Source organism: Melanostigma gelatinosum (assembly GCF_949748355.1).
Source record: "Melanostigma gelatinosum genome assembly, chromosome: 13".
Lineage (NCBI taxonomy): Eukaryota > Metazoa > Chordata > Actinopteri > Perciformes > Zoarcidae > Melanostigma > Melanostigma gelatinosum.
This window is the reverse complement of record NC_136646.1, coordinates 14,341,665-14,354,827: the sequence shown is the minus strand read 5'-3', so window position 1 is coordinate 14,354,827 and position 13,163 is coordinate 14,341,665. Positions and strand designations below refer to the sequence as shown.

General features: G+C 44.1%; 1 protein-coding gene across 2 annotated transcripts in view; it reads left to right on the top strand.

Annotated features, from left to right (window-relative positions):
- olfm2a (olfactomedin 2a) overlaps nt 1–12,706 on the top strand; it is a 40,551-nt gene extending 27,845 nt beyond the window's left edge. For both annotated transcript variants that reach the window (XM_079281058.1, XM_079281059.1), the window contains exons 2-6: nt 3,051–3,200; nt 7,344–7,499; nt 9,149–9,368; nt 10,148–10,254; nt 11,977–12,706. In XM_079281058.1, the coding sequence (XP_079137184.1) occupies nt 3,051–3,200; nt 7,344–7,499; nt 9,149–9,368; nt 10,148–10,254; nt 11,977–12,651 (1,308 nt within the window). In that variant the 3' untranslated portion in view covers nt 12,652–12,706. The remainder of the gene's footprint in view (nt 1–3,050; nt 3,201–7,343; nt 7,500–9,148; nt 9,369–10,147; nt 10,255–11,976) is intronic.
- The last annotated feature ends 457 nt before the right edge of the window (nt 12,707–13,163 follow it).

The window sequence follows — 13,163 nt, the reverse complement described above, 5'->3', positions numbered from 1 at the left end:
GAGAGGAGACTTAATCACATTTATATCAATAAACTGTTTTCCAAAACATATTCAAATGTACTACTTGCACCCCGGGACATCACTTGCATACGAGTGCTGGTATATAGATTTCCCTGAAACGACTGATGCACAAAGCATATAGGGACAGAGCACATTTGCATTTCAGAATTATCTTTGCCCCCCTGCTCGCAAAACTGCTCCTGTGTTGAGAGCGGGGAGGTTAGTGCAGAATGGATAGGTGGGTGGTAATGAAATTGGAAGTGCTTCAAATAAGCTCCTAATTTCAGCCCAGCATTTATGAAACATTAATGAAGAGAGGAAGAAGATGTGATGCTGCGAAAACTCCCTGGCTTGGGCAAAAAAAAGCACACGAGGAGCACAGCGCGAGTTTAAACATGTTGGAAAATGAAGAAAGTATTATGATAATGCAGCCGACATGCCTCAAATATTACTTTGATGAATTTTGAACATCTTGCTTATCACTGCCCACTATGTCACATACCATACAAAATCTGTGTGACACCAACTGTGGCTCCCTTTCAGGCTGATAGCTATATGAAATATTGATGCCCACTTCTGCATCCATTCGCAAGAATCCTTCTTAACCTAAAGTGAATATCTGGTGTGTAGGCAGACAGCCCCCCCCCCCCCTTGTATGAATATGAGGTAATTCTATCAAATGCAGGAGGCTACACGCACCGTCAGAGAAACGTAAGTGGATTCTGCTGTTTGAGGAAAGCGAGCCTCCGCCTGTTTACACCGCAGGATATGAACTGTAATGAGAAGTCGGTGAGAAGATCCAACACACAGGTCCACAGTATCGTAGCAGCCACTGCATATGCGCTCCTAACGCCCTGCAGTAATCATGCGTACAGCCCAACTATCCCTCTCGGGGGTAGAGCAGCAGCGTCGCTGCAGTTTTAAATGTCCAAATGCATGCATAATAATAATGATTGGTACGATTTCAATCATGTAAATGCGGCGTGAACAAAAATGCACATATGGGCTGTTCTTGCTTGCATGTGCGTCAGCAAATAAATACTTAAAAAGGTACACACTTATACACTCGTACACACATGTGCTGCAATAAATCACAAGTCCTGACAGTGAGTGAGATGTGGGCAGAGAAGCAGACAGAGGAGGCAAATCTCTCCCTCAGGCAATGGCAGAATGAAATAGACAGTCAGATGCGGTTGAAAGAAATTGGAGAAGGCCTCTGCTGTGGAGACTGCTTCTTTTGTCTTGTTTTAACTCCAACTCTGGCCTCTGTAGACCTCCGTCGTCTCCCCACCTTAACAGCCTTATGAAGCTGGATTGCCCCGGAGAAGGAAGACCAATGATGAAGAAAGGTGCTGAATGACAGAAACAATACATTGCGCTTGTCACTGCAGGAACTGTCTGCACGCTGACTCGCATATGCATTAATATTAAGAATAATAGAATAATAATTTAGAGAGTGCGCTAAAAAGTTCCACCATAAGTCAGTCTGTCACACTGAAATATCAATGATGTATTTAAGAGAAAATATGAATGGTACAATACTCCTTTCTCAGTTTAATGAAATGTAGATGTATTCATTTTTTTTTAAATGTATGAGTCAACTTAATATACCTAGACAATAATGAAACAGATCAAATATGAAACGAACGTATAATATCATGGTCATGGTTGACATTACGGCTTATTTAAGTCACTCACGCAGCTGGAGTCTGATGGCCACCGTTCATTTGGAGTAAGTCCGATTTAAAATGCACTGTGTGAGGAGGAAGAGGGAAAAGCAGTGAGCACAGGAGAGGGAAGGGAGAGAGGGGGTTGGGGTGCCAAGGGATTGGCAGGAGTGACAAGATGTGACAGCAAGCACATTGGCTTGCAGGGTGGTTGCTACTTTACACTCCAATCACACAGTCCCTCTGTCCCCCAAGACATTTTAATCTGATCCCCCCCCCCCCCCCCCCCCGACCCAAGGAGACGAGAGCACAGCCCAGCACTGCTCAGAGGAAAGCAGGAGAGCGGCGCTCGAGCCAGAAGATTTTATATCTAGCCTTTTTCCTTCCACTTATGCGGATGGATCCTTAATTGTATCACCAAGATGGCTGCTCCTTCTCTCATTACATTTTGCTTGATATGCTGAGTGTGTGTAGATGCGGCGTGAATGAACGGATCGTCCTGGCCAGGCCTTCGCGTAAACTGCGTGCAAGTGCACAGCACTACTTTTGATTGGATTAGTCAGAGAGAGACATCCATCCTCTCAGCCTCGCCCCCTCCTGCACTGGTTACGGGCTGCATTATCGATCCCGAATAGCTCCATTTCCTCTCTGTGTCTTATTAGACACTCTGCTTTCGCCTGGCCTGATCCCTGCCTCTTCCTCGTTTCTTTAAAACCTTCATTTTCCTCGCATTCGTCTTTCTTCATCCTCTATCGAGCTCATATCTCTGTCATGCCGTTTGTGTTTTTCCATCCCTTTGTGTATTTTCCACCAATGTTCTTATCTTAATCTGCAACTGTTCCTGCTTATTGTCTCCCTCTGACTCTTCTATCCTCCATCTCTCTCCGTCTCCTGCTGTGAGCGCCACCTCTGTTGATCTCCGGCTTCACTTTTTCCTCTCTCTCCATCGCATACTAAAATTAGACTGCAAGCGATTTTGAGTAGTTGGAGGGATCAATTGCCATGAATTGCCTTCTGAGTAACTTTTGACAGGGTTGCAAGAGAGGGAAAGAATGCCGTGGAGAAATGATGACTTTGCCTCTAACGTATGGTGACAGAATGGGCACAACTAATCCCGATATGGAATGTATTAGTCTTTCTCGAAGCACTTTCTCCAACCTTTTTAAGTATTTGATACATTAATTAGTTTAGAAATGTTGTATAAGGGTGGAACACTTTTCAGATTGCCGTTGATACACGCTGGCAGAATGAAATATCTTGTCTGCTGTTATGCATTTTGAAAAGCCTACTTGGTAGCAATGTAGATAAACAACAGCAGACAGAAGCAACATTTTCTTTTTCCTCCTCTTTGTCTAAAATATATACGTCTCTGTGTTTCTGCAGACTCTGTACCCGAGCCCAGAGGAGGGCTGGCAGATCTACAGCTCGGCACAGGACGCAGATGGGAAGTGTATCTGTACCGTGGTCGCACCGGCCCAGAACATGTGTAACCGCGACCCACGCAGCAGGCAACTTCGCCAGCTCATGGAGAAGGTGACAGCTGTCAATAACACACTCACTTTGAGACACGACTCTTCCCCCACGCAGACGCACAAACTGCCACACTGCGCTGCGCTCGTGTCTGCTGGCGCCGTCTGTCACATACAAGCAGCTGAAGTGAACAGCCTCGCTTCCTTTACCCCGCAGTTAATGCAGAGGAATACGACGCCAATCAGAAGACATTGTTGTTTGAACTGTTCTTTTTTTGCTCGCCCATGGGATTTAGCCTTAGCAGCATCTTTCTTTTATGAATATGAATCCATTTTCCAATCCATTCTTACAACAACAATTAAGAAAAGTAATTCACTCTGACTTGAGCTCATTCGGTTTTCCTCCAAGTGAAAAATATAAGTCAACACTGTCATGTATGACAGGCAATTAAATGTCATGTCATACAAAAACATGTCTACCCGCAAAACCCTAAAACACGCTACACTGTTTCAGCAACCGGACAATAAATCTATGTTTCATTTACATGGAGTATTGTTGACCTACAGTGCGGTGCATGTAATTTCCTGCTGGTGGGTCTAGTGCATCAACACACAGATCAGGCAGAAGAGGACTTCTGCTTACAGGGGATCCACAGCTGCATGTTGACGATCCAGACCTGCCACTGTATTGATTGGTGGTTTGCAATTGACTGGCATCTTTTCATTCTTCTCCACTTTCTTTCCCCAACTAAATAATAAAAACCAAAGAACTAATGTTCAACGGCTATTCGCTTGCTTGATGGGTCGTGGCAGCTCATTCACAGCAGAGTTGTTTTTTTGACCAGCGAATGGGTGAATGAGAGGGTGGATCCACAGAGCGAGTGAAAGCTTTGGAGCAGAGCGGTGGAAAGGAGACAGGAGGGGCTGACATCGATGTGTGGTCTTGCGAGTAGAGATGGTGGTAAATGGAGATGCTGAATAGGCTCTTAGGTCCTGATGGCTCAATGAGACACCTGAATTCACATATTGCAGTCATTCTCCTTTGCTTCTTTTTTTTCCTGACAGTCTCTGTCTGCTGCGGTTTCAAGCACACGTTCATACAGACAACATCCACACTCACACACACTTTCAAAAGAAGCATATTTGTTTGTGAAGTCTGTGTCAGACAGGTGTCAGATTTCAACAATTTTGAGGAAACAGTTTGTGTTGCTGCATTGTACTGTATATCAGTACAATACCATGAAAGACATTATAACGAAGAGATACTATAACCTTTGCAAATATATCTTTATCATTGTATTACATTTAGTTACACAGTTTATGTTGTCATAAATACACACTCCTTGTAAGACACCAGTTGTCAGAGCCAAGCGCTCCCGTCGCATGCAGTCCACAGCCCAGCCTAATGAGGACCCCTGGGGTCAGCGCTACCTGAGCTGCAAAGAAGTGACACAAGTTAATCGACTATGTGTCTGTGTGTATGTGCACATAATAGCACCATACTCGCTAAGACATCCTCATTTGAAGCCAGAGCATGTGTGGGAATTATTTGAGCGGACCGGATCCACAATGGCTCTCCCTGACACGGAACGCCAAGGTTGCACGAACAATGTGAAATACCATCAAAGAATGTAAAGCAGCCTTGTGGAAAAAAAGCCTCTATTCAGCTTTCTGCAAAGGCAGACAAAATACCATCCAGGCCAGGGCTGGCCCTGAAGGACAGTGGTGTGAGAACGCTCACGGCGGCAGACTTTAGAACACCTCATGCCCCTTTCACCTCTCTGTCCGACTGACCGAGCCGAAATGAGGCGAAGTAAAATAGAAGGGCACAGTCGGGCATCAATACACACTGCAGGACTTGGTTCAGAGTGAGTCATTACACCCCGACACCTGCGACTGATTCGATTCTGGAAAGTATGAGTGCGGGGCCAGAAGAAAGCGTGAAATGCCTGGTTTGTGTACATTCATGTGTGTGTACACGGTGGGTCCGTTATCACGGATCAGAGGATGGAGAGAAGTCCCAACTGCCACCACAGCCCAGGGCGGTGGCACTGCATTTGTTTAGACTCCAGGCTGGTGGTTTACTGTTACACATTCCTCCAACTATTCCATCTGTAGGCTGTCAAATACGTTTTTTTAATTGCTGAAGAAAATATTTTCCAACCAAATATTCCCTGGCCAGTTCATGAAGCATGTGGGAGATGAGTTGTGCAGTAGGCTGGACACAATGTAATTGAGTGGGCTGTCAAAGTGTAGGCAAGCAAGGCATTGTGGTGCGAAACAAACTCTGACCTCCGAGAGTTGGGGCTGTATTTGTTTTTGTTCCGAGTTATACAAATAAGTATCTTCTGTTCAAGTTCAGTGAAGTTTCAGTGGCTCGTGTCTGTGTGGGTGGGTGTCTGGTCATGTGGGTATAGTTGGACATATTTGTCAATGTTCACATGATTGCTGGCCTGTTCAGTGCAATGTGCAGGAGATGAGGAGGTGTATAAAACAGTAGGCTGGTTATGCAGCAACAGAGTGGGCTGTCAAAGCGTGAGCAAGCGGAGTACTGGAAATAAATTTAAACATGAGCAATGAGAGTCAATAAACACCTACTTGACAACATGTTTGCACCTCCATGACATTTATATTTGTTTCATTACCTTATTTTTGTATGTATCCATTAACTTGTGTACACGGTCATAATTATACTGGCCTGCAACCCTTCTCTTTTGATCGTTTTTTACTTTTATTGCAATATTTATGAATGCATTGTATGAATCTGTGACATTCGCTTTCTGTATATAGTTTTGGTTTTTTTTTGCAGTGTGTTTCACGTGACTAAAACATGTCTTTTTGCTCACGTCTATGCTTTAAAAGACATTGTTTGCTTCACACTGGATGCAAAGCTCAAGCTTCTAATTCACAGTTCAAAGCTGTGACAACCCTTCAATTGGCATCCACTGCAACATGAGCCTATCGCTAACGTGATGCTAAATCAGTCCCTGGAGAGTTGCAAGGCATCCCAGCATGCACTGGGTGAAAGTTATGGAAACACCTTAGAGGCAAGGCAAGTTTATTTGTATAGCACATTTCAACAACAAGGCAATTCATAGTGCTTCACATAAAGAGGGCAGTTTGCTGACTGAGGCATCCACACCTGTGACCTTTCAATCCAGCTGACCTGCATGGAGGGATGGAAAGAGTGCTAGAATATATACTCTCAGGTAAAAGTGCTGTTACTTTACTTGAGTAAAAAGTAAAACATAGGTGAGTAAAAATGCACTCTGGGTAAATGTTAGCGCGGGACATTTTGCAAAGGAAGGGGATGTGGGTTACAAAATAAATTGCGTGGAATGTCAGTGTATAGACGAGTAAAGCAACATCACACCACCGAGCCCTAATGTCTACTAAACCAACAACAAATTACATTTCACAAGACAGCACTTTGCAGCTTGTAAATACGACTGATAAGCAATTATAAATATACAACAGTCATCCTCTTGCCTTACTGGAATTTACCAGAAAGGAGGACAAAACGCAGACAGCTAAGGAAAAAAGTCGATTGACACCATGACGGGTGCAACAAGCATTAATATGTCGCATAAAGGAAACCGTCTACAGCTTATAGAATTATCAGCAGAATAAAGCATCACCAAAGCAGACAACACAGAGATGTAAACAATAGAAAACACCACAGCGACTGCAGCCACAAGCACAAGCAAAAAGAGAGTTTCCGCACACATCGGTACATTGACTTCAAACTATTTATTGTTGTACTCACATGTCTGAACGGCATTCTTGGCATCTTGTGGATCGCAAAGTCTTCCTCAATTTGTCCAGACCTACAACCTTTTGGGAGGCTCCAGACAGATCAAAACCTATGATAGTGTGATAAACTGCAAGGCAGCAAGTTGTTCATTTGACACTGAATGAGATGTGAAGATCGTGGCATTTTTTTCATTGTTAATTATTCTACCCGTTACGTTCTCAACTCATCGTTTGGTCTGTTGACTGTCTGCTAATAGCGAACAAACGCTTCATCTCAGCTTCAAGTTATTCAGATTGCTGTCATAGTAGACAAAGAAAATATTCACATTTGAGATCATCCAAATACCTGCATGTCTGATTAGAAGTGGACGATTGGGTTTGAAAAAAAAAGAAATCCTCTCAGATTAACGCTAAAAATGAAACATGTTGGTGTGTGTTTCTGTGTGTGTGACAGGTTCAGAACATTAGCCAGTCAATGGAGGTGCTGGACCTGCGGACATCCAGAGATCTACAGTATGTAAGGAACACGGAGAACCAAATGAAAGTGGTGGATGGAAAGCTGAAGGTGGCCTCTGAAAATCCCCGCAGCCTCAATCCAAAAGCCTTTCAGGTAAATTGTCTCCTCCTGTACGGCGCTGCGTTGTGTGTATTGTTCTCAAGTGAACGCAGATGCTCTCAGATGTGGCACGGCTTTCCATGTGCACACAAACTTTGGCAGATGCGTTGCGATCTCTTTCGCTCTTCACAGACAATAACATTTTGTACGACTCTCGATAGACTGCCAAATAGGTATACAAATTCAATTCCCAAACTGTCTTTTAGTCATTGAGTTATGCTCAGAGCAAATTCACATGGTCCTGAATTATTAAACTCCTGGACCTAGAAGTTTTTTTTTTCTTTTGCTGTATTCCCTTCTTTACATCCTTTCCCCTTTTTCTCCCGACTCAGTCTCTCTTCCTCTACTTAACGTTCTGGTGTATGCTCATAGATAACAGGCACATATATTCACATTCATCTCCACCTTATCTCTCTACAAGCTGAGGCTCAGCTGCCATTATCAGCAGGCCTTTTTGTCTTCCTGTGAGCCTGCTGTCTTGACCTGGCTTCCTCCACATTTTCTCACACCCTTAGTGTAGATAGACCATAAAACTGTTTGATTAAAAGATGCCTCGATAAATGCTAAGTACGCCTTACTGCTGGTACCCTGCCTCAGCACAGCGACAAGCTTGAATGGCTGTGTTTTGCTTTCAGTGTGTTTTATGAAAGCCAGCAAGATGGAGTTAATGAAGATGTTTATGAATCAGCCAATTACAAGGTAAAGCCTGCAAATGACTAAAATATGCAGAATGGTAAGCGTTATATCACAGGACTTTTGCTGAATGCACATCCGCAATCAGATAAAGAGTTAAAGGAAATAAAGGGAAAAAAAGTATTTTTAAATAAAAAAAGAGCAGGATTTGACCAGAGCAGGTTGGCTGATGAATGTGTGCAGCTCAAAGGTGCCAATGGCAGAGCGTGGGAGATTAACGAGACTGAATTTCCGCGGCATGAAAAGGGGAAAATGAGATTTATGATGTGGCGCCACAGGGCTGAGAGCTGCTCCATCACCAGATTTACGATAAAACTTAACAAGGAGGAAACAGCCCCTCCTGTGGCGGCCACACTTCATTGATACATACACCTATTCCTCTCTTGATCCTTCGACTTTCCAAGCAGGCAGCCTGGCTCTCCTGCTGCTTCCTGCGCTCCTCCCTTAAAGACACATTGTTCTATTCGCTTCTAAACACGAGTCACCGAGCGAGATTACGCCCGAGCAGCACCATGCTCCTTACTGGAGGTGAAAATCACCCAAACCAGCTGAGACAACAAACAGACGTTTATTGTTCATTCAGTGGCTTTCTAGTCCACACACGGAAAATGGAAATATATCCACTTACAGTTCATACAGCGAAGCCCACACACTTCAAACAAGTAGGTGGAAGCGTGATCAATACAGAAACAAAAAAAGCTAGTAACTGTGAAAATGTTTTATTGTAAAGGTCATAAGTAATGCATGCAGTAGTTTAGAGTACAGCTACAGTATGAGCTCTGATTGAGAGATGATCTACCAACCAGAAGTAAGAACCGAAGATTGAAGGGCTAGCTACCCTGTGCTGACTATTGCGGTCGACCTCATCCCCCAACCTATAATCTCACAGGGTGTAATCTTCTCCGCCCCGTTGTGCTATTCCATGTCCTTTTCTGTGATTATTGTCTTAGGAGTTGAAAGACACAGTGACCCAGCTGCTCCCTTTGCTGCCGGTGCTGGAACAGTACAAGACGGATGCCAAGATGATCCTGCGTATTCGGGAGGAGGTGAGGAATCTGTCCTTGGTGCTGATGGCCATCCAAGAAGAGATGGGGGCCTATGATTACGAGGAGCTGCGCCAGAGAGTCCTGCTGCTGGAGACCAGGCTCCACTCCTGCATGCAGAAACTAGGTATAACATGTATGCAAAATGGGTGTGGGTGGGTTGTCATTGAAAGTTTCATGTTAAATGAATTCTCAAATATAATTGTAGCACTTAAACAATCAGAGTTTGGACATCGATGTAGATGTATATAAACTGATGACTTAACAAGAAAAGACTGTGGTTGGAGTTTTGTTACTGTCTTTGATTAAGTCATTTGCATAAAGCATAATGTGGAGAGCAAATAATTAAAACAATTAATTACACACAAATACCTATATTTATGTATTTATTTTAGTTGCTGTTTAAACACATGCAGAGAAAATAAAACTAAGATAGTAGTGGAAACAGAAATCATGCAAGACAGTTTTAGGATAAATTAAGCTGAAAAAACAGTCAATCAATAAATCAGTCAATATATTTTTGCATATCACTTATGTGAATTATCAATCCCAACCGCATTTTATTTCCCCCTGACATGAAGTGGAAGTTGCCAAATGATGATAATTTTTGAAATTCTATATTATGCCTGTGGAGAATGCTACGTCTTTGATACATATGTGTTAGATGCAAACAGTGAAAAAATTATAGTGTTTTTACAGACGTGCACATATTGCAACCCTTGAATTGGCAAAACCACACAGGGCCTTAAAAGCAGCCGAGTGGAACGCCATGTCTCAAATGCACTGCCTGTGTGTGCCTGTGTGTGTATGCATTGCCACAGTGTGTACATATTTATGTCCTCCATACGGTCAATACTTACATACATTTATATGGCGTCTTACGTCTTTCTCTTCTTTGACCTCCAGGCTGCGGGAAGTTGACTGGCGTCAGTAATCCCATCACAGTGCGTGCATCAGGGTCAAGGTTCGGCTCCTGGATGACTGACACAATGATCCCCAGCTCAGACAACAAAGTAAGTCCCCGTGTTATATGCTCACCCCTGAGGTGAAACGCTTTAATCCCTGCTACCTACATCACAACAAACATAGAGCATCAAGTAGAACCAAAGTCATTGACCAACAAGTCAGCTGCTCAATGGAAGAAAAAAATATTCCTCACAGCAACTCTGTCATGATACTTCAGTGACTGATTGGCTGTTTTGCCTGAGTAGGACTCCTCGTGAGCTCTGGAGGAGGAGAGGCAGAGAGAGAAATGGGAATGCAAAGCTGAGTCACTGATGGATAGCATCCTGTTTCCTTCTCCCTGTCTACCTCTGTCTCTGCAGTTCCAGCTGATTGATCACTTCATCATCAGTGGAGAAATAAATGAGTTGTTTGGGCCAAAGCTTTTCTAAATCACAGAGGTAATTACCAGGAGTGTGCTGAGAGGCTCTGGACCCAGATGATATAGTCATGGCTTCAGCGAATAAGAGATGACATGTGCTTTCATTGGGGCAGATACTGTACATGTTCAGAAGCAGGTGGGGAAAGACACAAGTGAGGGAGAAACTGAAGAGAGATTGTGGGGCCAATGGGTGAATGGAGGGAGTGGTGGTGGTGGTGGTGGTGGAGAAGTGAAAGAGTGGATTATTAACTATCTGCAGGGGAGAATGGAAACCGATGAAGTTTAAGAGGACAGATGAGGATGGCCTTGTTCATCCCCACCCTGAATCATAGCAGGCTGAATACATATTGCCAGCAGAGAAGGTCAATTTCTTCGATCGAATGCCCTGATCTTCGTCTTTGATCACCGTACTTGCCGAGATCACATGAGACCCTTTAGATCAATCACCGATTGTATTAATAGCCAGATACATCAACAATGTCACATCAACACCCGGCACCAATCCTGATAATAATATTTGGGGAAAAGTCATTGGGGAACCAAACAGAAAATACAACACTTGGTATCGTGCTCGAGCTTCAGCCTGCCTCAGCGAGAGACTCATTTTGCAGGCAGGGGAGAAACAATGCTTAATGCTCCATAATCCCCCCCCTTCTCCATAATTCAGCTGCTGTACCTCACCTCCCCCATCTCCTCCCATACACTACCTCTCGCCCCAGTGGAATTGTGGAAGGAAAGTGACTGTTATAAACCTGGAAAGCAGGCGAGAGCAGGAAAAGAGAGAAAGAGGAGAAAAACGATGAAGAAAAATGACTTACATCTTAGCAAAGCTCTCCTTGATATGTTAAGGATAAATATCCAAGCCAACTGCAGTTTAATTGAATCAATTAAAAGCTGAACTGTGCCTCGGCGGATGCATTGAGGGAATGAGATGGGAGATGCAGCCAGAGAGGGGCCATGTCAGCGGAGAGATCCGCTGAGAGTGCTTGAGGAAAAAGATAGAGCTGCTAAATGTATTGATTTTCTTGTAAATGTGGACTGGGAAAGGCCAGGGAGCACAAGCATTGGTTGACTGCAAAGTGCGGGCAACATCTTCACTCCCACACATCAATAGTTCTGCACACATGCACATGAAGGCATACACTCAAACAAGTAGAGATTCACACATATGCACAACAGGCTTACTTTGCTCAGGGCATCGCCATCGGCTAGAATGAAACACTGCTCACAGTGTTGTTGCAGAGAGGTGTGTCAGGTATAGCAACATTCTCCTGTAACCTATAGATCTGTTCGTTATCTCCTTTAGTTGTTTCCCTCTTCCCAATGGGATTCATTATTCTTCTCTCTACAGGTGTGGTCCATGGATGGTTACTTCAAGGGACGGCGCGTCCTGGAATACCGGACAATGAATGACTTCATGAAGGGGCAGAACTTTGTGCAACACTTGCTGCCTCACCCCTGGGCAGGCACTGGTCATGTGGTCTACAATGGCTCACTGTACTACAACAAGTACCAGAGCAACATCATCATCAAGTACCACTTCCGTTCTCGAAGTGTGCTGGTGCAGCGCAGCCTGACCGGGGCCGGCTATAACAACACCTTTCCCTACTCCTGGGGTGGCTCCTCTGACATCGACCTGATGGCGGATGAGAATGGCCTGTGGGCCGTTTACACCACCATCCCCAATGCTGGGAACATTGTCATCAGCCGCCTGGAGCCCCAGAGTCTGGAAGTGCTGCAGACTTGGGACACAGGCTTTCCCAAACGCAGTGCTGGAGAATCTTTCATGATCTGTGGTACACTTTATGTCACCAACTCCCACCTGGCTGGTGCCAAGATCTACTTTGCCTACTACACCAACACATCAAGCTATGAGTACACAGACATCCCTTTCCACAATCAATACTCCCACATCTCCATGATGGACTACAACCCCAGGGAGAGGGTCCTGTACACCTGGAACAACGGACACCAGGTGCTGTACAATGTCACACTGTTCCAGGTTATTAAGACTTCTGGGGACTGAGAGCCCTCAGGCTGACCCACTCAAATAATGCTGTGATCGTTGTTCGGGCAGGGGCAAGGGAGCCGGGTGGAGGCGGGTGGAGGCGGGTAGGGTTGCGGGTGGTGTGGGTTGGGGGATTCAGTGTAAGGGCATTGGCTTGGATTTTTTTTTAAAGAATTTCAATCTTCATAGAGTGCTATTGTTCACATTCTCAAAAAAACACTCCGGCAGCAATGTCGGTAAAGATACAAAGACTGAGCGCTTCTCTTATTTTTCTTTCTGTGATGAGTAAGCATGGTTCTTTTTATTTGTCATGAGAAATAAATATCAATCTTTACCATTTATGAGTTTGTATTTCATTGTCACTGTATCTCGGAGGGGTGAACAACAAAGAAACTTGGATGTGTGTACAAGGTGGGTGCTTCCAAAAAGTGTTTTTTTTAGTTTGACATGCAAGTATTTATTCCTCGTTGTTCACTGAAACCTGAGATATTCATATAGAAAATGTGTTTAAAGTAAAGTTTTAGCATTAA